Source organism: Bos indicus x Bos taurus, chromosome 7 (assembly GCF_003369695.1).
Source record: "Bos indicus x Bos taurus breed Angus x Brahman F1 hybrid chromosome 7, Bos_hybrid_MaternalHap_v2.0, whole genome shotgun sequence".
Lineage (NCBI taxonomy): Eukaryota > Metazoa > Chordata > Mammalia > Artiodactyla > Bovidae > Bos > Bos indicus x Bos taurus.
This window is the reverse complement of record NC_040082.1, coordinates 99,284,717-99,312,511: the sequence shown is the minus strand read 5'-3', so window position 1 is coordinate 99,312,511 and position 27,795 is coordinate 99,284,717. Positions and strand designations below refer to the sequence as shown.

The window sequence follows — 27,795 nt, the reverse complement described above, 5'->3', positions numbered from 1 at the left end:
AGTCCAGCCGGGCAGGCAGCTTTTATTCCAGACCCTGGAGAGCAGTGGTCCCCACTCTTCCTCCAGGAGTGGGGGGTGGGACGGGAGCCGGACCTGGCTGGGCCCAGGTGTGGGGAGCCGCTGTTCAGAGCAGGAAGGGGATAATGGGCATGCGCAGGGGCGGGTAGTCCCGGAACTCCTTCAGGTAGCTGCGGTGCTTGCCTTTAGCCCAGATGGTCATCTGGGTGAAGCCCACCAGGGAGAAGAGGGCCACTGTGGGGCGGAACCGGGAAGTCAGGAAGAGCGGGCTGCACACGGAAGGGACCAGGGGGACCCCAGAGAAGGACGGGGCCAGGGGCTCACCTGGGAGACACTGGGTCATGATGGCAAAGCCAATCCAGGACCCCACCTGTGGGCAGAACGGCCAGGTGAGGGCGGGCAGGGGTGTTCTGTTGAGGCCTCGCCCACCCTCGGGGCCACTGGGGATGGGAACCGACCTCCTGTGCTGGAGCAGCCAGCAGTGAAGTGGGGGCTGCACGGTGAAGCTGCCCAGCCTGACAACCGCCCACCCTAGGCCCCAAAAGGCCACAGTCTCCCTCGCCAAATGTTAAAGTTCAAACTGCAAAAGCAGCTACAGAGCCAGGCAGCACGCCCCCCACCAAAGGTAGCCCTCCCCAGGGAACCCCAAGCCCAGCACAGACCCTCACCTCATAGGTGTAGTTGGGGCAGGACACCAGCAGGAAGAGCCAGGTGAAGGGGTTCCTGGTGGGGTACGGGATCTTCCTGGTCTTAGACCCTGGGAAGACAAGGCAGGAGCAATGAGCCCCCGAGGGCCTGCTCCGGGGGCCACACCCCTGCCCGCGCCGGCCACTCACCAGCCGGTCGAAGGTCCCGCAGAGCCATGTGGATGGAGAAGTTGCCAAGCTGGCAGATCTGAGAGAGAGACCGGGTCAGCTCAGAGCACCCCCCCACCCTGCCCCCCTGCCCCGCGACTCCCCCCAACCCCGCTGTCCATCCTGGCCTACTTACCACAAAGATGGCGAGCGCCAGTTTAACCTGCTGAGCTCCGTACGCTGAAGAGGAAGCCGAGAGGAGAGGCCCGTGAGGGGAGAGCCTGGGGGGGAGTGTGTGTGTGGGGGGGGGGGGGGGCGGTGTTCACAGCGGGAGCAGGGTCCCCGGCCACTTACTGGGGGGTGTGTAGAGAGGGTGGTTGATGTAATAGGCCATCCACGCAGCGAAGCCCCAGTAGTAGGTGCAGTTCTGAAAAAGTGGGGCGGGATGGAGGCCCCGTGGAGGGCAGGACCCAGGCGAGGGGCACCAGGGAGGGCGGGGCGGAAGGGCCTGGGCCGATGTGCAGCTGGGGGCTCACCTTGAAGATGTTTCGCAAGGGCATGGTGCCGTGGGAGAAGCGGTGCACGAAGAGCGTCTCCAGCAGGCGCTTGATGTAGTGGAATGAGTGGCAGATGCAGGCGAGGCTGGGGGCGGGGAGCCAGCTCAGCGCAGGCGGGTCCGGCGGGCCCCCCACCCCACACCTCCTCCCAGCCGGCCCCACTCACTGCACCACCGTGTGCCGACTGGACGTGAAGTCGTATTTGCGGCCGTAGATGAAGGGCACCCGGAAGTAGAAGAGCAGGTAGATAAAGAGGGGCCCGGCGTACTCTGTCAGGAAGACCTGGGGAGGGGAGGGCGAGTCACCCGCGGGGCACCGGGAGGCAAGACTGCAGGGGAGGAGGGCTCGGCACTCACCGTCACCCAGCTGATCTGGGCCCCCAGGTCCCGGAAGTAGAGTGTGGCCGTGGTGCCCACGGGCAGCTTCTGCAGGACATCCTCATCCTTCAGGGACTTGCCCTCTGAGGAGAGTTGGGCCAGGGCTCAGGGGCTGCTGGGCCTTCGCCCACAGCCACCCTGGAGCCCGGGGGCAGCCCAGCAGACAGCTGTACTCACTGGGGTCCAGGCGGAGAGACTGGCGGGCGGGGTACCACTGTGGATCTGTAGGGAGAGTGGGGTGTCACGGCACACAGCCTGGTGGGCTCCTCTGGGCCCCGGTGTGGCTCCGGGACACGGACCGGAAGCGCAGGAATAGCGGGATGTTGTCCTTCCGGAAGCCCTGCAAGGGCGTTCCTGCGGGTGGCCACAGGGGGGCGGCGGCCCCAGGCCAGCCCCGAGAGGCTTGGGCCACACCAGGGGCATCTCTGCAGGGCCTTGAGGGAGAGGCAGGCAGGATGGGGTCCCATCTGGAGGCCCCTGCCCAGAGGGGTCACAGGGGGCCGTGTGTCTGGGCCCTGGACTTACGGGTCTTGGTGAAAAGGTTCTTGATCTCGGCAATGGTGGCTTGGGGCTCCACCTGGGGGAAGCACAGGCCGGAGACAAGTCAGCTGTGGCAGGGAGTTTGGAGGGCCAGGGGCCCAGGATCTCTCTTGGTGAGGTGGGATGGACTGGGGTCCTAGGCAACTGCTATGGGAGGGGGAGGGTTGGAGACCAGGCCCCCCAACCCATCCAGCCGACACCACAGCCATGGGCCGGAAGGCCATTTTAACCAGGCAGCCAGGACGCCTCTGGACCAGCTGGGGGATGGTGTGAGCATGGAAGCCAAGCCTGCTTTGCCCCTCCTCTCCACCCCACCCACAGCTCCTCCCAGAGTGAAGGCCCTCAGTCTGTTCCAGCCCTCCCTGGGATGGGACCACCCCCCTCCCCTGGCCTGGCCTCAGAAAGGGGCAGGTCTCAGGACCCCACCTCCTTCCCAGGCCCCAGAGCCCTGCAGGGTCCACTGAAGCTGCACGGCCTCCTCATGCACCATGAGCTCCAGACCACACCCAGGGAACAGGGCGCTCTGCCCCCAAGGGCCAGGCGGCAGGGGCAGGCCCAGGCACAGGGACACACCCGTCCTGCACACCCTGAAGGGCAGGGGGTGGGTGTCAGGACACAGATGGAGGGGCATATGCATCTCCCTGGGGGCCAAGAGCTCAGGAAAGGAGGGGTCCCAGGCCCAGCACCCTCGGGCCCACGAAGCTGGCGCCATGGCTGGTCCTACCTTGTCCAGGAAGCACAGCTTCTCCCGGGTCTTGGCGTCCAGAATCTCCACCTCAAAGAAGAGAACGGCCTTTTTAGGTTTCTTGGTCGCTTTGGGGGGCGCAGGCCGGGGGAGGCCGTTGAGGCCAAAGCCGGGGCTGAGGCCCTGGCTGCTGTCCCTGGCCGCCAGGCTCACGCTCAGGTCCATGCTGCCCCGCTCTGCCCGCAGCAGCCAGAGTCCCCAGCTGCCGGCCGTCAGCCCCCACCACAGACCTCCCCACGCGAGGCGCTCTGGGCCGGGCCAGCGCGATCAAATTCTGCCGCGGTGCTGGAAGGAAGCCCGTGCCTGCCCTGGCACTGCCAGCTTCTGTGCAGATGTAACCTGAGTGGCCCAGCAGCCACGGCCCAGCTAAATATAAAACTGCCCCACACGGAGTCCCCCAGGAGCCACGCCGCAGACCTCCTGGGGAGGAGGGACCTGGGAGCAGCACCCCCCCCAGGCCTGGGGGGCTCCAACTGTAAGACTTTCCAGTGGACATGGACCCCCAACAGCACGGTGGGGAGATGCCCAGGATGGGCACCGAGGCGGGTCCCAGCCCAGTGCAGAGCAAGGGCCAGTCCACCAGGAGGAGGGGGAGAGGTCAGCGGGCAGCCCAGGGCCCAGCACAGCCCTCAGCGCTCCCTGGGCTTGGAGAAATCCCAGCTATTCTGAGAATCTGTGAGATAGATCATCCATTTCCCCTTCTGAGCTGCAAGGGACACTATGGATTAGTTTCCTCGTGCGTTCGTGTTCCCAGGGAAGGTGACAGATTCCAGGGTTCCCGGTGCAGAGAGCCTCGCTCTAAGTGTGGCAAGGGTCTGGAAATGCAGAAGCTTCCAGCAAGCACCCCCAGCCAATACTGAGACCTTGACCCCCACCTCCCTGGCCCCCCTCTCCACCTACTTCTCATTAGGTCCACCCAGGCCTCATTCAAAGCCACCACCAGGGCAGTCCTTCCACCATGCCAGCCCAACACGGCATCTTTGTCCAGGCTCTGAGCCCCCAGAGCCCAGAGCAGACATCCCAGGCACCCCCCAGTCTCTGAGCCCCAGGCAGGGGTGCACGGGGGCAATGCTGGGAGAGGCAGGGCTCCGAGGGGGTCTGACCCAGCCACCCTAAGCAGGCAGGCAGGAGAAGGCATGCCAGCCAGCAGTGAAGGGTGCAAACTTGGGGGAGCTGGAGTGAGGCCTAGTGGCCCCAGCCCGTCATGAAAGGTCTGAGGGCCCCAGGGCAGGGCTTGGTGCGGATCTTCATCAGGCACCGGATGCGGCAGGCAGGACTGGGTCTGACCCCGTCAGCCCTTCCCACCTGGTAGGCCCTCGTCGGAGGCAGCATGGAGAAAAGGAGTAGGACGTGGAACCCAGGGCAGGGCCCTGGACGAGGCTCTCTGAGGGCACACCCACCCACCCAGAGACCCCCACCCAGGGAAAGGGTTTCTCTCTGACACCCCCCACTGCCAGTAGGAGAGGCAGGGGGCACAGCAGGCGGCACACAGGGCTGATCCCAGGCTTCTCTCTCGGTCCCAGCCTGGGGGCTGGTAGGAAGGTGTGTGCCTTGAGGGGCTGGCATGGTGCCTGACAGACCAGACATACCCCAAAACCTCAGGACATGAGGAGACCCTGAGGGCCTGCAAAGAGGGAAAGGGGATGGGCCTGGGTTCAGGTCCCAGCTCCCCGTGCCAGCCAGGGGTGGCTGTAGGCCTGTGAGCCATCCATGCTCCACCTGTCCCTCGTCACGGAGCCAGGGCAGGAGAGTCCAGAGCCCAAGAAGTGCTGGCCAACATTCTTGTTACCATGCTAGAGCAGGAGCCTGCCATCACCTGGGGCACGTTACTGAATGCCTTGGAGTCACACAGATGACACAATCAGACAGAAGGGCCAGGAGGAGGGGGCTGGTTGTGCCCCCCAAGCATCTAGCCCCACCCAGGGGACTCCCGGCAAAGGGGAGGGGCACAGGCGAAATGTGCCAGAAAGGGCACTGACAGCAGGTCCCCGGGCGGGCAGAGGGCCCGCAGCCCCGGGGCTGCAGACATATTAATAGTTGCCGGGTCCCCGGCGGGCAACACCCACATGTCTTCGGGACCCGTGTGGTCTGCAGGACGGCTGCACCACGTCTCCTTGGAGAGCAGGCCTCCAAGTTCCTGCTGAACCACTCAACAGCTTAAAATACAACCAGCCCCTCTCCCGGCCGGCCAGCTGCTGGGGGAGGGCTGAAATCCTACCCTCTCCCCAAACCCGGGCACCAGACCAGGACCCAGGAGGAGACAGTGGGCTGTAGAAGCCCCAACTGGCTGCTGGGAAAGGAAGCAGGGCAGCAGGAGGGGGCAGCGGGGACAGGGGCCACCCCTCCCAGCGGCCGCCGCTGCAGCTGCCGCCACCACTGCCACCGCAGCGACCGCACCCGGGCTGCAAGGAGCAGCGGCGCCCTCGCGGAGGTAAGCCCGCCCGGGGCGGGGGGTGGCGGGGGGGCAGCAAGCAAGGCCCCTGGCCTGCTGGGGAGGGGGCGGCCCCAGCTCAGGGCCACTGTGGCTGGTTGTGTCCTCCTTTCTCATGTCCTGTCCCCAAACCTCCACCCCAGAGAGGTCTGCAAGGCTCTGGGAGGGTGGGCGGGGGCTGGAGGGGTGGGTACCTATTTTGCAACTGTCTGTGCCTCTGCAATTACTTCAAGAAAGGTAAATTTTTAAAGTTTAAAAGCCAGGTAGGAGAATACACACACACACACATGCACACACACGTATGCCAGGTAGAATACAGACACACACACACACGCATGCGCACACACACACGCACACACACGTGTGCCAGGTAGAATACACACACACACACGCCAGGTGAAAAAAGCCAGATACAAAGGGGTCGCCTGTCCTGTGAAATGTCCAGAACAGGTAAACGGAAGCAGACACACAACAGAACGGTGGGAGGGGGAGGGGAACGTCAGCTGATGGGGACCTGTCTCTTTCTGGGGTGACGAGAAAGCTGTGGAATGAGACAGAGGCTGCCCAACACTGTGAATGTACTGAATGCTGCCAAACCACTTACTTTTTAATGGTTTACTGCATATTATGTGAAATTCACCTCAATAAAGTAGGGTTTTTTTGGGGGGTGGGTGTATAAACCAGTTCTAATTACCCAGAAAAAGAAAAGGTAAGAGACAAGGAGCAGCAAAGGCTCCCCACGACCCCGCCTCACCCAGACTGAGGGCCTAAATGTGGTGAACCCCACCATGCACTTCCAATCTTCAGCCCCTGAGTTACCCCCCACTGCACCCCTCCCCACCCTCTGCTCTGTGCCAAGCACGCACTCACCCCCATGCTTGTCACATACACACCCCAGTGCCCGGGCCTGAAGCCAGCCTGGGTGGGGGCCCAGGACTGGGGTGAGGTGACCCGGGCGGCTGCCGAGCAGAGATCCTGAGCACGGAAGAGAAGGCTGCAGGCTCAGGACGCTCCCCGCCAAGGGAGAAGGCAGGCTAGGGACAGGGAGGAGTGAGTGGCAGAAGTTCCTGAAGGGGTGGCGTCTCCTTCTGTCCCCCATGGAGGGAAGGGACTGGGGGGACGTGGAGCAGGGCAAGAGCTTGGAGGATGAATGAAACAAAGCCCATCAGGCTGACCTGAAGTCTGGGCACTGGTGAGGCGGAGGGTGTGGCCCCAAAGCCTCGGGCACCATGGCCAGGCAGAGGACAAGGGCAGGGCAGGAGTCTGGCCTGGGGCACAGGGGACAGCTCAGCGATGGCGTCACCCAGCCCAGGAGGATTTCTCGCTCGGAGGCCCCAGGCTCTGGGCTCCAGCCAACAGCGACTCATGGGAGCACAAGGTCAGGGCTGGTGGGAGGGCAGGGTCGGACAAGGGGCAGGGTGCTGCCCACCCTGCAGGAGGGGTGGGGGGGGCGGGCTGCAGACTTGCCCCACCCCAGGGGAGTACCCAGAGACACTGCCAGGCAGTGGGGCCCGCCATTTTCCCCGCCTTCGTGGAAATGGGCAGATGCCGCTGATCAAGGCTCCATTGTAGAAAGGGGCACCCACTCCTTGAGCACCTGTTTCAAGCTAGCTCGAGGACCATAGCCTCAGGGAGGCAAGGCTCCCGGGGTGATCCCCACGTGGCAGATGAGGGAACCGGGCTTGAGAGCAGGACAGACTCGGGGCCTTTGCACATGCAGCTCTCAGTACCGGCGCTGCTCTCCCCCAGACCCCACAGGGCTCTCCCTCGCCACCTCAGCAAGGTCCCTCCTGACCATCACCTTAAAATAGCAACGCAGACATTTACCGTCTGCCTCCCACTGGATGGTCAGCTCCAGGGGGCGGAGACTGTCCTGTCCTCGGCCCTTCCCTGGCACCTAGAACACAGCCCGGGAAGAGCCGTGCTCCAGAAACACCTGCGGGAGGCCCCCTGCCCAAGGCCACGGAGCTGGGGCATAAAGCCCCTTCCCCACCAGCCTCTGAGCCAAGGCCTTTCCCTCACCCCTCCGTCACCATACTGGGGGGCTGGGGGGCCTGCCCACCACGCCAGACCCCAGAGCAGGAGCTGCTGCGGGGAGCTTTCCCCAGCCTCGTTCCAAGGAGGCCTCTGTGAGGCCTGCAGGCCACGGCCCAGCTCCGGCGACCCTGCGGGGCCCAGCATTCTGGCCGCCAGACCCTCCTCCCAGGCCCTGGGGCACCACTGACTGAAGCAAAGGGTCAGCAATGAGCCTGCTTTGGCTCCAAGGGAACCCTCTATTTTCCTTCACCAGCACCCCCAACACAGAAGGGGTTCCCCGCTGACAGGCTCCACACACCCTGCCTGCAGGCAGCACCACAGGCCCAGCAGCCCCTGACAAGGAGGCGCTGAGGTCAAAAAGACTCACCTATTTTCGGGCTGTGTGGCGCTGGGCAAGTTACCCAACCTCTCTGAGCCTCCATTTTCTCAGCTACCAAGTGGGCCGCCCTCACCTGCTATCTCACAGGATTACTTTAAGACTTACAGATAATCAGCACCACCATTCTAGTCTGTATGTGCTTGTGGGGGGGCGGTGAGGGGCGGGGGGGGGGACAGACAACAGTGGCAAAGTTTATAACAAGAGATAAGGGGAAAACAGAGAACCGGGGATCAGGAGTGGGGAGGACAGCCATTTTAGACAGAGCGGTCAGGGAAGGCCTCCCTGAGAAAGCACACAAACATGTCCGGTCTAGAATAACTCTCACAGAAAAGTAAATGTTATCAGACCGATACTACCAAAATACAAGTGGCAGACACACGGGGTGCCAGGTCTCTTTCCTGCAAAACCTGACGATGACCCTGAAGGGGCCCGACCACACCAAGGTCAGAGGGGTGGTGCGAGGAGCTGGTGACATTGAGCCCGAACCCTAACAATAGCAAGACACGTGCTGATGGCGGAGGCGGGGCGGCACCAAGCGTCCCTGCTCTAGCTCAGCACCAGCGCTCGAGTCAGCAGCCGCGGACGCTGCCGCGCTCTCCACTGCCCCCTTGCGGCCACGGCCCGAAGGGTGCGCACAGCGGCCGGCGCTCCAGGTGAATGACCAGCGTACCTCCGTCCACGGCAGGATGAGATCAGGAGAATGTGCACTAACTGTTCTCCCACTCACCAGCCAGACGGCCTTGGGGAGCCACTATCTCACGCTCATTCCTTCATTCGCGTATCCTTTCCCGCCTCCCCACTTCCCGCGGGCACTGCCATGACCTGCATGCGTTCTGGCGAGGGCAGGGGACAGGGAGACAGATGGTCAATAGTGGCATGTTTTAAACCAAGAGTTGTGGAGAAAAACAGAAAGGAGGCGGGGTGGGGGAGTCAGGAGCGGGGAGGATGGCCACTTCAGAGTTGTCAGGAGGCCGGCCAGTGGAAGTGGGAACACACCATGCACATGGCCACGTAGACAAGCGTTCCAGGCAGCGGGAGCAGCAAGTGCAAAGGCCCTGAGACTGCACCAGCATGTTTAACTCATTGCTGACCGAGGGGGTTTTGCAGAAACTAACGCCTGTGGCTGGTGACCTGTTATGTAAGTGATACTCATCTGTCTCTGATCAATAACAGGCAACAAAAGCCATATTAATATGTCCCTGACCAATATAATGCAAGCAGCAGACCCGGTGTGGCAGAAGCAGTGTGTGGAGGGGGAGAGCAGGAAGGCACAAATGGGAGTGAGGGGGCTGATCACAGCGGGGGAGGGAAGGCGCAGGCACTGTGTGCCACAGGAGGGACTCTGGCTATTACTGATGCAGGTGGGAGCCACGGAGGGTTCTTGAGCAGGGGAGGGGTGTGACCTGATTCAGTTGTTCAGAGGCACCCCCTGCAAAGTGAAAGACCAGGGCAGAGGCACCAGTGGGGGCAGGAGCAGGGAGGTGACCATGGAGTAAGAAGTGGACAGACTGCGAAGACGGAAGTGACCAGATGTGCTGAGGGTCTGGATGTGGAGGTGAGAAGGGAGGGACTCTGAGGTTCTGACCTGGGCCTCAGAAGGGAGAAGCACCAAGCAGGAGGGTGGCAGGAAGGGGAGGCACCACCTAAGCCCGGGCTGGACGAGTCTGCAACTGCTGCTTTACCCCGTGGGAGCTGCCACACAGGGCCCAGGCGCCAGTTCCCAGGAGGGCTCCCGAGCCAGAAGCCAGACCCCACTCCAGCTTCCATTTCCCCATTTTCACTCACACAGCCGGGCCCAGTGTCCCTCTGGCCCCTCCTGGATGTAAACAAGACCCAGGGGCCCCAGGGCAGTCTACATCCCAGGCCCAGGCCTGAGAGTCAGCGTGGACTCCAGGTCACCTTTATCACCACCCAGTTCTGTGTGTCCTACAAGGGAACCCTCCCAACAGGAGAGGGTAAGAACTGCAGCTGTTACCCAGACACCTCTCCTCACCCCCCTTTATAGTCCCCAAGGCGGCCGAGGGAGCAGGCGCCATTAACTCCATCTCACAGATGGGGAAGCCGAGTTCCGAGGGGTGCTCCCAGCTCATGCAGCAGTAAACTGACCCCAGACTGCCCACCACACAAACTTCTAGAGCTGTGCCCCAAGCAGGCACATGCCCTGGGGAGACCCCCAGGCAGCAATGGCACAGGCCCCCTGTCTAGAGCAGGCTCTCGGGGACCCCACAGGGGCTGCCTGCCAGAGAAGGGCCCTTCGACCAGGCTGCCTTGTGCTGGGCAGCCTGGCACATCGCAGCCGGTGCCAGTGCCTGCACCAGGCAGGACTGTCGGGGTTGGCGGTGGAGGGCTCCTGAGGCTGGGGTGCAAGAGGCCTGTGGTGGGCGCAAGCCCTGCTCAGTGCAACCTCAACTCCGGATAAAGGGGCAGAGGGCCCCATGGGTCCCTCAGCCACTGACCTGGGCTCTCCCGGCCCCTACAGGCCCCACACAGGGCACAAGGGCAGCCACACTCACAGGATGGATGGAGGCCTGGCCCTGAGCAGTGTGGGCCCAACCGGCTCACCCCATTCACTAATGCAGAGTCTTCAGCACGTTCACCTAGACTCGGCAGCTCAGCGCTTTCGGCTCCCTCTCCCTTCCACTTTCCAGAAATGTCGAAGTCACACTACTCCTGCCAGGGCAGCTGAGAAAACCTTGGGCTCAGCTGCCAGGAAGCCAGCACAGGCCGCACCTGCTGGGCCAGAAATACCTCCTTCCCCGGTGGCTTCAGCTCTTGACCCCATTTCTCCAAGGTGCCTGGGGGCACTGCACAGCCTCCCTGAAGTGCTGCAGTGGGGAGGCGGGGAATGTCACCCAGGGTAGGAAAGGCAGAGACTGACCACCCACTCCTAGGGCCTCAAGCGGCCAGACGTCCCACCCCTGCTGGCCAGACGATTAATGGCAGGGTCTGAATGCCAATGTCCCTGGGCTCTGGGATCCAAGGCCAGAAGCTGGTGGAGCCCCCCCACAGGCCAGTAGTAGCCAGCCTTGCAGGGCATTCTCTGGGCACCCAGGTGCCCTGGCTGGTTGCTATGACCACGGAAGGCCCAAGATGAAGGAGCTGGAGCAACACAGCAAGACTCTGGGTCTGGGGCCCAAGAGGGCCACCACACTCTTTGACCAGCAGCCCACTGGTTCCCATGGCTCAGACCCCTCCCTGGGCAGTTACAGGCCTCCGGGGCCTCCAGAGGGCGCTGTCCTGGACACAGCTGCACCGTGAAGGCCCATTTCATTGGCAGTGCCGCCTCTAGTATGGTTTATCAAATGCATGCTTACGTTGTGCTGAGATCTTTACCTGCACAATCACCTGGGCCTGTACACTAAAGACTGCAACCCCAGCTAAGCAGCCCAGAAAACCAGGGCTGGGAAAAGAGGTTGCTCTTGCCTGAGGCACAGAACTAGGTCAGAGCCAGCCAACTTGGGCCGAAAGAATCCCACTGCCCACCCTCACACACACACACACAAAAACCACTTGCATTCTGGAGAACAGGACTAAACGCTAAATAAAGAAAGGGGGAACAAAGCCTGGACCTGATTATCTGGAAAGCACCCAGCTCCTTGCTGATGTTAAGTTCCAGAGGTTTGGATTCTGCATAACAAGTCACCTCCCCAGGGAGTGTCCTTGGGAGGCTTATCTGTTCAACTCCGGGCCCCCGTTGAACCAGGCCATGCCAAGGGCAAAGGGCCTGTCACCCCAACACCACCCAGAGGGGCGCAGGCAGGGTCAGCAGCTGTTTTGCTGTTTTCTGCCACAGGCTAAAGCCACCAATGAGCTTGGAAAACCAGTGCCATGGGGGCAGAGAGCTGCAGAGACCACAGCCAGACCAGCCTCTGTTCCTGCCCGCGCCCTGACACGGGAATGCTCGCAAGAGGGCCTGACAGAGCGCATCCCCGTGGGAGGTGTGGCAAAGGGCCCCGCCCAATGACCCTGAATCCTGCCCACCTACAAAGCCCACCTCAAGAGCCCTGACCTGGACAATGCAGATGAGAAAATAGGGACCTCTGATGGAGTCAGGCACCCACAGCTTCGAAGTTCCCAGCGACAGATGGAGGTGGCCAACTCACCCTGGGCTGCCGTCCTCAAATAGGCTCTTGCCCTTTGGACAATGCTCCAAATCCTTATCATGACAGACAGACTGCCTGACTGACTGACATGCCCTCGGTGAAACTCTCAGCCAACCCCCCTGCCCCAGTCGCTCCCTACCCAGTCCCTGCCCCCTCCCTCAGCCGTCAAGCAGGGTGCCAGCACCCAGCCTCCACCAGCTCGAGCTGGCCTTGTCACCCCACTTTACAAACAAGGCAGCGGAGGCTCAGGAGTCACAGGCTCCAGGGGCAGGGCCCCATCTGTTTTTGCTCCGTAGAACTGAATGCTCGTCCTCCAGAACCGTCCCTGACCCCAGACTCTGGGAGGACGGCCCAGACCTGCAACCCTGCACACCCTGGCCAGGTCAAGGTTGGTGATCACATCTGGTCTCTCTGCATCTCTGGCAGGAAAGCGCTGTCGGGCCAGGGAGCTGGAAGAAGGGACGCTGGAGCCCTGTGGACACAGGCTGACAACACGCTGACAACAGGCTGACCAGCAGGGGGCGCTCATCCAGGCTGACTCCCGACCCGCGCACAGCACGCCCAGCTCCACGTGCAGCAGGAAGGTCAGTTTTGCGCGCGACAGCCCAGTCTGAGACCCATGTGGCCGGCCTTAATGCCCACAGCAGCAACAACAGCTAACACCTCCTGTATACTCCCAACGTGCAGGCGGGGAGGCAGGTCCTGACACAAATTATCTCCTTTACTATTACTCCCCTCTTCCAGGTGAGGACACTGAGACTCATTCCACTGTAAAAGCAGTGACTGAATAGTGACTAAATACCTACTACATGCCAGGCACTGTTAGGGACTCTGGGGAGTTCAGCCCTGGAAGGACAGCCCGGAATCCTTGCCCGTGTGGAACTGCCACTTTAGCAGGGAACACAGACCATAAAATAGTTATAGGGACTTCCTTGACCTCCAGAGGTTTAGACTCCATGCATACACTGTAGGAGACATGGGCTTGATCCCTGGTAAGGCAATGGCATCCCACTCCAGTACTCTTGCCTGGAAAATCCCATGGACGGAGGAGCCTGGTGGGCCGCAGCCCACGGGGTCACTGGGAGTCAGACATGACAGAGCAACTTCACTTTCACTTTTCACTCTCATGCATTGGAGAAGGAAAGGGCAACCCACTCCAGTGTTCTTGCCTGGAGAATCCCAGGGATGGGGGAGCCTGGTGGGCTGCTGTCTATGGGGTCGCACAGAGTCGGACACGACTGACGTGACTTAGCAGCAGCAGCAGCAAGGGAACTAAGATCCTACATGCTCTGTAGCATGTCAATAAATAAATAAAACGGGACAGGGAGTGGCAGGTGAAGGGAGCCGGCAGTTTCACATAAAGTGGTCAAGAAAGATCTCCCCCGAAAGGATGTTGAGCCAAGCCCTGAAGGTGATTAAGGAAAGGGCAGTTGAGAGATCGGAGGAGAGCGTCCACGCAGAGGAATGCCCTGTGCAAGGGTCCTGAGGTGCCGCCTGCTCGGTGTGCTTAAGCAACAGAGCCAAGGCTTCTGTGGCTGGGGATCAGGGTAGTGGGGGGAGGAGAGGAGGTGAGGACAGGGAGCTGATGGGTCATGCAGGGTCTCCCAAGCCCGGTGAGGACTATGGCTTCTACTCTGACTGAAGTGGGAGCCATGGGGGTTCTGGGCACCAGAGGGATGTGACATGACGAGTTCTTAAAGGACCCCTCTGAACTATATATGGGAGAATAAGGATGGAACCCAGAAGACCAATAAGAAGTTATCAAGATAAAAAAAAAAAAAAAAAAAGAAGTTATCAAGATAAAGGATGGCTTAAACCAAGAGGCCAGCAAACTATGGCCCACAGGTTAATTCTGGCCCACCACCTGTTTTTGTACAAGCTAAGATGATTTCTACACTTTTAAGTGGTTAAGAAAAAAATCAGAAGCCTATTGCATGGCACATGGGAATTATATGAAATTCAAATTTCAGTATCCACAAAGTTCACTGGAACGCAGCCATGCTCCCGGGTTGACAGATCGTCCAGGGCTGCTTCTGTGACAGCCGCAGGGTTGAGAAGCCGTCAAGAGGCTGTATGGCCAGAAAAGCCTTGGGCTTTACCATCTGGCCCTTCCCAGGTAGAGTCTGCCAATCCCTGGCCTGGGCCTCATGATGGCAGCAGGGTTGATGAGAAGCAGTTATATTCCACAGGTATTCCCAAGGCAGAGGTACATTATTTGCCAATTCCTGGACATGAGGCGTGAGGGAAAGAGGTGAGTCAAACAGCCTGGGGCCTGGTGATGAGAAGACTGGAACTGCCATTAACTGGCAGGCGTGGGTGTGGGGAAGTGGGAGTCACGCAGATCATGCAGGCTGAGGTTGGGGTGGGGGGTGGGGGGGAATCCAGGCTCAGTTTTGGACATGTTAAGTCTGAAATGCTGACTGAACACCCCAAAGAGATTCAGCTCACTGAGAAACACCACTCCTCCTTCCTGTAATCACATGGAAGCATCTGTGAGCAATCTGGGTGCTCTATGAACACGGGTCATGTATGTGGCTTCCCAGGTGGCTCAGTGGTAAGGAACCCGCCTGCCAATGCAGGAGTCCCAGGAGACGTGGGTGAATCACTGGGTTAGGAAGATCCCCTGAAGGAGGAAATGGCAACCCATTCCAGTATTCTTGCCTGGGAAAATTTCATGGACAGAGGAGCCTGGCAGGCTACAGTTCATGGGGTCGAAAAAGAGACTATGACTGAGTAAATGAGCACGCACACATATCCCTAAAATAATTTTGCTGACTGAATGTATCCCCCAACACATTTTTAAGTTGACAATACTTTTTCACCTGAGCTTGAACAGTTGCAAAAGATGTCATTTCTGGCCTACTGCAGATATTGCAAATTCTATATAAAATTTATGGGGCTCTGTTAAATCTCACCAGGGTCTAAATACCTAAGTAGCTTCCTATCTACCATCATTCCACTTAAAAAAAAAGGCTATAAACAAGCTCCTTAATATTTGCTCCTTTTTTGCCTTGAAGTTGAATTCTATTCGCTACCCTCCTGCATTGAATTTTATTCAAATACAGGATCGTGATTGAAGGTTTGTGGGGTGTTTTTTTTTGGCTGTGCTGGGTCTTCATTGTGACTCACTAGTTATCTCCAGTTGCAGAGCACAGCAGCTACGCTTCGTGGTGCTCGGGCTTCTCACTGCAGCGGCTTCTCCTGTTTCGGAGCACGGGCTCTAAAGTACGTGGGCTTCAGGAGTTGCAGCACATGCGCTTCCTTGCCCCCAAGGCATGTGGGATATTCCCAGACCAGCGATGGAATCTGTGTCCCCTGCATGGCAGGCTGATTCTTAACCACTGGACCACCAGGGAAGTCCCTGATTGAAGGTTATTACTGAGCATCATATCTACTGCTCAAATTGAAATTTCTTACAAACATTTTCATGACCTAAGGTTCTAAGTGTAAAGAGAAAATCCTTCAGGATGAGTTATCATTACATTATCAGCTAAACATAAACTATGAATCAACAACCATCACTAAACATTAACCATAAACAGCAGGTTATCAGCACTGCATCTCTAGATGGCATGGATGTACCATTTTCCCAATCAGGTCATGTAGCCAAGGTGACTATTTCTTATTGCTAGAATGAGATAGAGCTTTTATTCTGACATTTCTTTATTCAAGTAAACACTAAGAAGCCATATTCACATAAATAAGCAGATGAGTATAGACAGGGTCTTGTTAAAGCAAAAAAGTCCCCAATTCTGTGAACTCCTTCTGAGTTACTGGCCCAAAGTCTCACGGTGACCTAGTCTCAGAAATATCTGTAAGGTCTTCCAGCTACCGTTAGGCACCACTCCACTGTTTTTCTGAAAGCAGTGACTCGTGACCCGGTCCCAGGGCCTGGCGTTGCTCACTTTCTCAGCCCCGCGCAGGTCCCCAAGAACACACAGTACGGCAGCCACTGCCCAGTCAGGGTGTGAAAGAAAGAGTCCGTATCCCAGTCCAGTCTCAGCCCCAGGAGCTGCCCAGCTCCCAGGCAACACGTGGCCCAGAGGAGCTCCGAGCAAGCCCATCAAACCTTCCCATACATAAGCCAGAGGGCTCTGCCCCACAGCGATCCCGCTCCCTGTGCTCCTTGCAGACGCCTGGCCCAGGCCAGGGAGCCCACAGAGCCCTGGACCCTGTGTCCAGTGCCCAAGCAGAGCAGGAAGGGGTTCCTACACAGAGACCTGCGAAGGGCTCAGCCACATATGGAGGGCATCTCAAACCCCCAAGAACCCCTTTTGCTGGCTGAGAAGTTCCCGTTCTTCATCTGCTCAGGCAACACTGACTGAGACCCTCACTGCGCCAGGCCTGTGCAGGGTGCTAAGCTCGATGATGAACAGAAAGACCTGTGTGCAGCATGCCAGGCACTGGCCCAGATGCTCGGATACCATGGCCAAGTGCCCCCTCACCCCCCGCCCCAGCCCACTGGGTCTGCTCAGGCTCAAGGGGAATATGGGCAAAGAATCTATTACATAACACGAGGTCAGGATGAACCAGCTGCTGGGAAGAAAAGAGCTGGGCAGGGAGCCCAGAGGACCACAGGAGGCGGTCAGGAAAGGCTTCTCTAAGGATGTGAGACTTGAGCCAAAGTGATGGCCAGCATGAGGCTCCCGGAGGAAACTGCAAAGGCCCTGGGGCAGCACACAGGTCGGCAAGGCTCGGGAACATCCAAAGACTGGATGCAGCCCAGTGTGCTCAAAGGCACGCAGCTGCGGAGCAGCCTTGGAGTGGAGGCCGAGACGAGTCCTCCAAGTGTGAGTCCCGGGAGCGGCAGTGGCTCAAGTGCCACAACCCGGTTTGGTTTGAGAAGGAACCCTCTTGCTGCTCGGGACAAGCGTGGAAGCAGTGACCGTCTTGCAGACAGCCCAGGCCAGAGACCCTGGCGGCTTTGATGAGAGCATGAAGGTGGCAAGCACTGAGAAAAACGCCCTAATTCCTGGATCCTTAAGTGTCACTGACTCAAAACAAGCTGCTCTTTTTTTTTTTTTTTTTGAGGGGGGACACATATGCCAACATTAGATAAATGGGTGGACAGATACAAATCATAAGATGCATCCCAACTTCAGGAACATGAAAATGCTGAGGGGAAAGATGTACATCGTGGAACAAAGAGAGGAGAGTAACTACCAAGTGAAAGAAGACTCTGACGGAGGAGGGCAGGGTTTCTGGAATACTGAACAGGCCTAGCCACGTCCATAAAGGGAAAGGTAGTTTAACAGAAAATACTCAGCTACAGCTATTGCAGGAGGGGCACTGGAAGCTGCCCTTGGTTGCCTGCCCCCGTCCAGTGCTGCCTCTGAGCAGCTTCACAGGTCAAGACCCTCAGAGCCTCCCCCAACCCCACAGGGCTCGGCCAGCTCGGCTCCAGCAGAGAGAGTGAAATGAAGCAAGAGGAAATGAGCCCCGGAGTCTTCAGACACCGCTCCCCACGCTTTCTCCCCAGATGGTGCAGGTTCGCAGGCCCAGCTGGAGAGACGGGAAATGCTGCAATCTACCGAGGCCCCCGGGGAGCCCGGATGCAGTGCTCAGAATGCGTAGTCGCGGGGCCCACTTCTCAGATGGCGCCTGGAGGAGCCTGGCAGGAAACATTACTGGGGCCTGCCCATCACGGTTAGTGCTTCCTGTAGAATTTCCATGTCATCCCTACATGAACATTCAGAGTTCAAGCAACTTAGAGTCAAAAACAGGGGGGCAGAAATGGCCAAGTTCCAAAGTACCAAAAGATAAGCAGGCGCCCACACTAACGCACCAGAGCTACAAGTGCCCTCAGTTAAATCCACCAGTTCCAGGGAACTGCCAGGCACCCCGCAAGCTGGAGGGTCCTCCTGATCGCTGGATGTGGGACAGTTTGGGGGGAGGCATGGACGATGCAGCTAACTGCCTGAGCCCGCCCAGCCTGTTCCCGTGGGTCTCTAACAGGCAGGGACACAATCACTTGATCCACAGCGGGTGTGACAGAGGACAGCCTCACACTAACAGCTCTCTGAAGCTGCTAAGTGCCACTCGGAGAACCAAAACAGGAGCGGCGAGAAGGTGACAAGTGTGGCCTGGGTGGCTCAGAGGGAGCCTTTCGGAGGAAGTGACATTCAAGTTGAGACCTGAATGATGGGATGTGAGGATGGGACGAGCAGAGCTACCTCTCTGGAATCTGGCCCAGCACTGGGATTTCCCGGCTCAACCCCAGCCTGTCCCTCTGTGGATGCCACCTCCAGCCAGGAGACTGCAGGAGATCTGATTCTCCAGAGTGGACTCAACAACACACTGTTCCAGGCTATACGTATCTTCCCGAGAATTCTGCTGTTACCCTCACCACCCCCCACCAGAGACACGCTCTGCCAACCGCACCTCCTGAGAAGCATCAATTCGGCAACTCCCCCAACCCACCCCTCTTCTTCTAGATTAGCTTCCTGAGGTGTCCTGGGAGACAGCTTCTCCTAACAAGAAGACCAGAAGCTACAGCTCTCGGACCCGCTCCAGTTCAGCCTGCCTCCGGTTACTCTATGAAGCCCCAGCTGCTAGTGTTAAACTGTGTGTGTACTCAGTCTGACTCTTCAACCCCATGGACTGCAGCCTGCCAGGCTCCTCAGTCCATGAGATTTTCCAGGCAAGAACACCAGAGGGGGTTGCCATTTCCTCCTCCAGGAGATCTTCCCGATTCAGGGATCAAATCTGCGTCTCCCGTGTGATTGGCAAGCAGATTGTTTACCACTGCCCTCCCCACCAGCTTGAAAGGCCCACTCACACCCAAAGGCCAGGTAACGTTCCCTCAGGCCCCTCACACAATGGGCATGGTCCCCAGCCATTGCTCCCTGGTCCTTTTAAAGAGGAAAACAAGAATTCAGAAGGCCCTGAGACCAAGAACTCTGCAGTCTCCCGGGGTACCTGAATGGCCCATGAGCTCTGCTTACATAAGAGACTGGTTCGAGCAGGGACAGGGCAGGGAGAGGGCTATGCCAGCCTGCCAGTCACCACAGGCTACTGAGAGGCCCTTTATCCCCCAGAGGACTGAGAGGCTCGTGGCCCATCTCTAACCACTGGACTGGGGGTGGGAGCAGGGAGTGCTGAATACCACCCACAACACAGTTGTCAGTAATAAGGAACAACTACTCTCACATGTTTATATAACACACACCACAGTGGGAGCACTCTCCAAGGACTCAATAAACTGCTCTCTGAAAGTTAAGCTTTTGGGCAACATCAACAGGAAAAAGGACCTCCATCGCCAGTGAGTCCACAGATATCGTTGCAAAGCCTGGCCTGATCAGCCCCATCACTCATCATACAACCACTTAGCCTGGCCTCCAGACCTCTGCCCAAGCTGAGCTCCTCCCTTCCCGGAAGACTTCTTTCAGGCTTCGGCTTAGACGAAGAGACCCTGAAGGTAGAGTCCACTTTCCTGGCATACAATAGGTACAGAGAAGAAAAAAAAAAAAAAATGTCAGAAGGAATGAACTAGTAAATAGACAATGGAGGACTTCTCTTGTGGTCCAGTGGTTAAGAATCCACTTTCCAATGCCCGGGACCTGGGTTCAGAAAATAAGACCCCACATGGCTCGGGGCAACCAAGCCCACTCACTGCATCTACAGAGCCCGGGTGACACAACAAAGACCCAGGACAGCCAAGGGGGAAAGAAAAGGGAGATGGGCTGGAGAACAGGTGATTGGAGCCTGCACGGCAAAGTGTCCAGACCAGCAGGAGCTGCTAGCAACCTGTGCCAAGACGAGGAGCAGGCCCACAGGCCGGCTTGGCAGGTCCTGGGCTCGTCATGCCCAGGTTCCAGGAGGAGGGGGACAACAGGAAACAGTGGCCAGGGTGGACCCAGGGCTTAAAACCACCTGTAAAGCCAACTTCCCTTGGTAGGAACCATTAAGAATGGGTCACACGGGGCCATCTCAGCCCAATACACGCAACACTGGACTCATCCAGTGCAGCAAGAACCCACTCGCCCTTCTACACCCGGTGGGCCTGACCCCAGGCAGAAGATACATTCACCCACCCGTTCACAAACCTCCCTCAATCGTCCAGGTGCCAGGGAAGCTGCAGGAACAAGACACCAACAGCCCCTCCCCTCACGGAGCTCACTCTGTCCAGGTAGGAAGGCCATCAAGTTCCCAAATGAAACCACAACCACAGCCCAGGGAGGGCCAGAGGAGAGGAACAGGCTGCAGCGGTCCCTCTCCAGCAGGACAGTCAAGGAAGGCCTCTATGATGACAATGAAGGTAAGCTCTCAATGAGAAGAAAGCAGGCACAGGAAAAACAGAGGGAAGAGCATTTCTGGCCGGGAGAAGGGCTTATGTGCAAGGCAGGAATGTGGCGGTATATGTTCAAGATGAAACCAGCCCAGCAATGAGTGAGGTCAGCAGAGGGCAGAGGACAAGAAGCTCTGAGGGTGGTGTTCTGAGGTGCAGAGTGCTACGATCCTCCCTGCCCCAGAGACCCTCTGGCTGCTGCTGGGCGAGGGCCAAGAACAGACACAGTGGTGCGCCTGTAAGGAAGGAGGTTGTGACAGGCATCAGAGGGGACCAGGCCCACTCTGGGCACCTGTTTCCTGGAATGGTTCTTTCTCTCAATGTTAGAAAGTGGGTTCTGACTGTGCTGTGACTTCACTGACAGTCCTCCCACAGAGAAGGACAGAACAGCTCATTCCAAAACGTGGCTTCAAGGTGTGTGACATCAGAACCATCATGGGCTTCTGGGCTTCTTCCTCCATCTCTGGGCATACTGTTTGGCACAACTCCATCTCCAGGAGCCCGCTGCGTCTTGTTCATTAACACATCTGGAGATGTTCTAGAAAGAACGCATGCAGAAAGTATTCCAGGTAGCCTCACTGATACAGCTCTGTCCTTGACCACCTAATGATCTGGACCTTGACCCCGGACCAGTGTGCTGACACTTCAGATGGCCCAGGGGCTCCATGAGACAGGTGTCTTTTTAGTGGGGGAAAAAAAATATTTATTTATTTAGCCATTCTGGGTCTTAGCTGCAGTACACGGGATTGATGATCTTTGTTGCGGCATGCAGGATCTTTGGTTATAGCAGGTAGGATCTAGTTCCAGACCAGGGATGGAACCCGGGCCCCCTGCATTGGAAGCATAGAGTCTTACCCACTGGACCACCAGGGATGTCCCAAGACAGGTGTCTTTACCCTGGCTTCACGGATGAGACAACTGAAATGTTCTAAGACAGTCAAGTAACTGTCCTGAGGGTAGAGCTGGTGGCCTGCCTTTAAAGGGCACGGCCACTGAGCCACACTTCATTCCTTCCACAACGCGTGGTCGCTTGGGCCCACCCACAGCAAAGCCCACTTTGGGTCTAGTAGAATCCAGGCCCTGCCATTCACCAGCTGTGAATTCACACTGCTTCCCTACTCTGGGTCCCAGTTTCCCCATCTCTCAAATAAGGGTAAGAGTACCAGCTTCACAGGTTCATTTTGAGGAGTCGATAGATAAAAAGCACTTAGAGTAAGCACTGTATCAGTAGTGACTTTCCTCACAATGCTCTGGCTGTGGCCAGGTATTAAAACATTCTCAGCTGCCACTGTCAATATCAGCAGGAGGGTGTTAAGATCTAGCTTGAACTTGACCAACCAGCCCAAGGTCTCCGGGCCTTTCTCATCTGGCCAAGCCTGTCAATCAAAGTACAGGGCTCCCCACCAAACTCAATTGCATTAACAATGTTACCACACGCACAGCTGTCAACTCTCCACCTTTCTCACTGCTCAGGAACCAGTTACTCAAGAGGGTCTGCCAGGCTCAGGGTTCCCCATCCCCACTCGAGCCCCTCACCATTCTCTCCAACAGCTGTCCCACCCTGCGCCCAGCTGCCCACCCACCACCACCCGCCACCTGTACTGCCACCCTTACCACTTTGGTTCTTCCCACCCACCTCCTCACCTCAGCCCCGCCTCCTCCCCCAGGCCCCGCCTCCTTCCCCCAGGCCGCGCCTCCTCTCCCTCTCTCAGGCCTTAGGACCACGGTGTAGTTCAGCTGCTGCTAAGTTGCTTCAGTCATGTCTGACTCTGTGCGACCCCATAGACAGCAGCCCACCAGGCTTCCCCGTCCCTGGGATTCTCCAGGCAAGAACACTGGAGCAGGTTGCCATTTCCTTCTCCAATGCACGAAAGTGAAAAGTGAAAGTGAAGTCGCTCAGTCGTGTCCGACTCTTAGCAACTCCATGGACTGCAGCCTACTAGGCTCCTCCATCCATGGGATTTTCCAGACAAGAGTACTGCGAGTGGGGTGCCATTGCCTTCTCCGGTGTAGTTCAGTAGAACTAGTTAAATGTTAGCTGCTGTGCTGCACCCATCTAATGCTCACCAGAGCAGTAATTCCTTGAAGGGATGACCTGTGAGGTAGGGCCCATGGTGCCCAGCGGTGTGCAGGTCATGAGTAACTTGGGACTGGAGAAGAGGGAGGGTCTGCCTGTAGCATCTGCCTCAGTCCATGGTGTAAATACAACCCCTACCCACGCCCTCTGCTGATTTCAAGCTTAGCAACCTGATGTCCCTGAAGGCAAGGTTGGGAAGAATGGAGCCAAAGTCAGCCACCGAGGGCACACCACCACCAGGATCCCCATTTTATAGATGAGAAAATTGGCTCGAGAGGCTACAGAACCTACGGGCTCCATACTTCGTGCCGGGCAGTTATGGATCTGAACCTAGCCCTGACCCAAAGCTTGGTAGGCTTTTCTGTCTTCCCAGGGAGGATACCACCCCACCCTGTGTGGCTCTGGGGAAGCACCCCTTATCTGAGAGTTCTAGAACTCACTGAGGCCTGGGGGCAATGAGATTCCAAGAAGCAAGGGGGTGAGTAGCTGAAGTGTAGAGCCACAATTCTAATGGTCAGAGAAAGGGGCTCACCAGGAGAATCGCCAGTGTAAGCCTCCACCTGCTCAGAGCCTGCAGGGCATAGAAAAGCCTAAAAACCACCCCAACCCCACAGGCTCCTGGTCTGACACACGCTAACACAAGAAAGGTCCCAAAAGCTCACCATGATCTGAAGCTACCCCATCCCATCTAATTCACCTCCGGAACTCCAAGGGGCAGCCCATCCAACGTGAGGGCAGAGGGGCTCTGTCTGTCAGAGGACCCCACAGGGGCCCTCCCATCCTCCCTCCAGGGATGCTGGGTACTCAGAACAGCACAGCACAGCCACCAACCCAACTAGCATCAGCAGGGAATCATCACAGGGACAGAAACTGGAGCCAGGCAAACAAGAGACCAAGGCCCAGCACCACTGCTTGCTGGTTCCGTGACCTTGAGCAACTTAACTGACTTCTCTGGACCTCAGTTTCCTTCCCTGTTAAGTAGAAGTAACACTAATGCCCACCTGATCAGGTGCTCACAGGCCTCAGCAACCACCGGTGGCTCTTACTACCAGCACTGCCAGCATCCCCAACATTACCATGGCTCTGGCTCTTCTACAGACAAACCTAGGTCTGGATCCTGTCTCCACCACGATGTGACCTTGGACAAGCTCCTTCACCTTTCCAAGCCTCAGGTTCTTTATCCACAAAACGGAGGAAGGAGGAGTATCCAACTCTCAGGGGTTTTGCAAGGACACAAGAAATGTGACCTGCCCCTGGTATCCGGCAACAAAAAGGAGCCCAGGGGCTTCCCTGGTGGCTCCGTGGTAAAGAATCCACCTGCCAACGCAGGGAACACAAGTTTGATCCCTGATCTGCGAAGATTTCACATGCGCTGGAGCACCCATTGAGCCCGCATGCTGCAACTACTTAAGCACAGGCAGAGCCTCTGGTCTGCCACAAGAGAAGCCACTGCAATGAGAAGCCTGTGTGCCACAACTTGAGAAAGTCTGTGAGCAGCAATGAAGACCCAGCACAGCCAAATAAAAAGGAAAAAAAAAGTGACCCAGAAAGAGGCGGATCATAACCAGGCTCCCCGCCCCCCCCCCCGCCCCCCCGTCTGTAATTAAACAATCAATCCCAAAAGCGTTTTCGGAAGGCCTGCTGGATGCAGCACACAGCAGGGTGTGAGTGAAGAGATCAAGCAGGCCCCATCTCAGAACACAATGCTGCTGCTGCTGCTGCTGCTAAGTCGCTTCAGTCGTGTCCCATAGACGGCAGCCCACCAGGCTCCTCCGTCCGTGGGATTCTCCAGGCAAGAGTACTGGAGTGGGTCGCCACTGCCTTCTCCGTCAAAACACAATACCTTCCTACAAACAGGCACCAAATTTAATGTGCAGAAGTCAGAAACCTGCATGTTAACACAGCGCTTGATGGCTACAAAAACCCAAATTATCCCTCACCTTCTACTTCAAAGGGACCCAAGGATTCAGAAGGAAAAAAGTACATGAGACAGCAGACACTTAAGATCCCACCTCCCAGGTTAAACAGATTTATATTTCACTCTATTTATTACAACAAATTCCTTAAAAAAAGAAAAAGACATATCTGTAGCCCTCACTATGCCTTTTCCTCCCGTTCCATCCCTCCCCAAGCAATGGTTCCTCTTACTGTGTAATTCCCATACATTTCTAACCTCATATTACAATTTATCCTTTAATTAGGTGTCTATCCACAAAAAAAACACATATAAATCTCATTTGGTATGTTTTTTTAAATTTAAAAAACCTTTTGCTATTTGCTTTTTTCTACTCAACATGATGTCTGGAGATTTATTAAAAGTGAAGTGAAGTCGCTCAGTAGTGTCCGACTCTTTGCGACCCCATGGACTGTGGCCCACCAGGCTCCTGAGTCCGTGGGATTCTCCAGGCAGGAGTACTGGAGTGGGTTGCCATTTCCTTCTCCAGGAGATCTTCCCAACCCAGGGATAGAACCCAGGTCTCCCACATTGCAGGCAGGCACTTTACCATCTGAGCCATCAGGGAAGTTTAAAGGACCAAGTAAATCAAACTAAATTGCTTTTCATGTGAAGAAATCATGCACAACAGTTAAAATAAATGAACCAGTGCTGTGTGCAGCACTCCTCTTTTATAAACACCCCTTATGATATAGTTCCAGCAATTTCATAATGTTATTATTGGCCTTTTCTGTCACAATTATTTTGCTCCGAGGAGCTCAGAGAGATTAAGTAATCTGCCCTAGGCTAGTTATTTAGTGAGTGGCAAAAATCGCCCCTCCAGCCGGAATCCTAGCTGCCTCAAACATCAGATATCAACCCTCATTCACTTCACTGTGTCACTGAGCGAGTCCCGAACCTTTCTGAGCATCAACTCTCTCTCTTGTAAATTACACTCCATAGTCTCCAAGGGCTCTATCCCAGTCAAAAAGGTCTTTCTGGTGGGTGTTAATCACCCAGTGGTTTAGGGGTTGCTTTGTTGGGGGGGGGGGGGGTGGCGTTGGGCAGGTGGAGGGATGTGGAAGAACACACTTAGTCCCAAATAGAAATACAGTCTTTCTCAAGGTGTTAAATGTGAAGGAAAGAATCTCTGCTATTTTTATTGATCTGCAACAAACACCTGTAATAGAGTTGATCAGCCTGCTGTGCAAACTGGGCTGAGAGATATTTTACCCTTGTACAGCAACCCTGGAGCTACCACCTCAGTGCTTATGTGTCAAATGTCAGCAGAGAATGATAACACAGAACATGGAAATATAACAACTTTATTTTTTTCCTCCAAGGTCACTTTGAACAGTGGGTTTGAAGCTTCTACTTCCAGGAGGGGCAGGGTTTGAGTGTCCTCCTGATCAAGCCATGACCCTAAGGCTGTGACAAGCTTGCAGAACAAAAGTGTCCACCCCAAGGATCCTTAGGGGCCTACCTTATCTGCCTGCCAACTACTAAAACTAACTCCATTTTGTCAAAGGCCACATGTATCTCCCATCCTCCGTCTTTCAAACTGAATGTGGTTTTTTCTCCAGGGTTACAGAGAGGCTTTGAAAGGTAAAACTGTATTAGAAGAACTGTATTAGAAGAATTTCACTCTACAATCATAAAGTTGAAAGAGGCATAAGAGATTACTAAATTCTACCTCCTCATTTTTGTGCCACGTCAAAAAATCATTAACAACTTCTGGGTTAAAGGTTTCAAAAGATTCTGGGTAAATTACCACAGAAAGTAATAACAGTAATAGTAGCAGTAGTAAAGGGAGTGGGCAGAAGCAGTGGTATTTCACTAGCAAACAAAAATCAGACTGTCTCCTTACACTTATATGAACCACCTAACATGATTAAATTCAAAGAGACAGAAAGTAGGATGACAGTTGCCAGGGGCTGGGCAGAGGAGAGAAGGGGGTTAGTGTTTAATGGGTAGGATTTCTGTTACACAAGATGAAAACAACAGAGTTCTGGAGGTGGATGTGGATGGTGGTTATGGTGGCACAACAGTGTGAATGTACTTAATGCCATTGAACTGCACCCTTTAAAATGATTAAGACGGTAAATTTTATGTGTATTTTAACACAATTTTTTAAACCCGGGAAGGGGAAAAAAAAGTTTCTCACCTGGCTAATTTTCATTTGGGGACCAGTATGGCAAAGTGGTTAGCAACTGACACTCTGGAGTCCTGAGTTTTTCTCTGTCCTGCATTTACTAACTAGCTGGGGACCTTTGAGCAAGTCATTTGACATCTCTGAGACTGTTTCTTCATATACAGAAACAATAATAAGTCTCCTATCTCACAAGGCTGTGAGGCTAAGAAAACAAGGTAACAGACACTCACTGGCAGAAACGTAACACTCTCTAAATTATTATTATGAACTTTAATAATAAATTAATCATTTAATGCTACTTATAAGCCAGCAATAATGAAATTATTAATATTATATTATCAGCTAGGTTGATAAGTTCATCAGAACACTTCGTTTTAAGGGTAAAAGAGGCCCCAGTTAGGAGTCAGAAGCCCTGAACCTCAAAAGTGGCTGTGGGTGTGAGATTCCTCCTCGGTGACACGCAGGACTTGACGGAGATGATCTCTTAGATTAACAGAAAGCAAAGATCAGCTTTGCTGTTCAGCAGGAGCCAGCATTGCAGCTACACCTCCTTCACCGCCTAAGCCGCTCAGGGAGCCGTCCCGGGCGAGGGAAGGGGTCCAAAGGTCATGCCAGAGAGGACAGACTGCAAAGCCCCTTTCTAAGCCCGAGGCGAAGGCACGGTGCAAGGTTTGTGCAAGACACCCTCAAGAGTGAGAGCAAGGGTTCCACACCCTCGTTCCTCCCCTACCTACAATTCATCCTGCATGGGGAGCTGCGAGGAACCTGCAAGCTTCCCAGGTCCTGCAGAGACCCCAAGAAAAGGCACCCCCAAAACAGCCAGGGTTGCAGAATTATAAATACCTCCCCCGCACATGCGCACTGAAATTTACGAGTGGTCCTGGGCACAACGCGTGCCTACTGCGCCTGCGCCGTCCGGCTCCTTTTCTGGGCACAGGACGTAAAACGGGGAGCCGATTGTCTCACGAAATCGAAAAATAAGGTCTGCGGCAGTCGCTCAATCCCCGTTTTCTCTTTTCTTACCTCATAGTGCTTCATGGCTCCCCCGCACGGCAGCTGGTTCTCCTGCTACCTGCGCACGCTACACCACAGAGTACCTCACGCGGTGACGACCGCCGCGCGAGACTAACCGCGGACCGGCATCCGCCCCGCCCCTCCCTGCCGCTCGCGCCCCTCCAGCCAATCAGTGCGCAAGGCGCCCACCTTCGTCCCCGCCCCGCAGAGCCGGTCTGCGCAGGAACTAGCCGCTCTCGCCACGGGGCTAGCCAATCAGCTTCCGGGACCCACCGTTGGGGGCGGAGTACGGGCAAGAGGGAGGAGGATGGAGGAAAAAGAAGGGTCTTGGCTATCCACCAATCAAAGAGG

The 27,795-nt window shown here is 56.3% G+C and overlaps 1 protein-coding gene and 1 long non-coding RNA gene across 4 annotated transcripts; one reads left to right on the top strand and one right to left on the bottom strand.

Moving 5' to 3' along the window:
- Positions 1-2: 2 nt before the first annotated feature.
- Positions 3-27,774, bottom strand: TECR (trans-2,3-enoyl-CoA reductase). The gene is made up of 13 exons (XM_027548016.1): positions 27,454-27,774; positions 3,011-3,061; positions 2,272-2,323; positions 1,924-1,968; positions 1,726-1,829; positions 1,536-1,651; positions 1,349-1,454; positions 1,167-1,239; positions 1,009-1,052; positions 855-912; positions 687-775; positions 343-388; positions 3-252 (listed from the first exon to the last, which is right to left on the bottom strand). Exons 1-13 carry the CDS (start codon positions 27,466-27,468, stop codon positions 125-127), a joined length of 927 nt encoding a protein of 308 aa, XP_027403817.1. The 5' UTR covers positions 27,469-27,774; the 3' UTR covers positions 3-124.
- Positions 3,223-25,965, top strand: LOC113896051. Of its 3 annotated transcripts, XR_003511985.1 has the most exons (5): positions 3,223-3,506; positions 5,274-5,462; positions 12,408-12,565; positions 20,044-20,238; positions 25,622-25,965. It is a non-coding gene; the product is annotated as an uncharacterized LOC113896051 (long non-coding RNA). The 3 variants fall into 3 exon arrangements; XR_003511986.1 differs by lacking the exon at positions 20,044-20,238 and having other exon boundaries at positions 3,226-3,506; XR_003511987.1 differs by lacking the exons at positions 20,044-20,238; positions 25,622-25,965 and adding an exon at positions 15,124-15,223 and having other exon boundaries at positions 3,226-3,506.
- Positions 27,775-27,795: the final 21 nt, after the last annotated feature.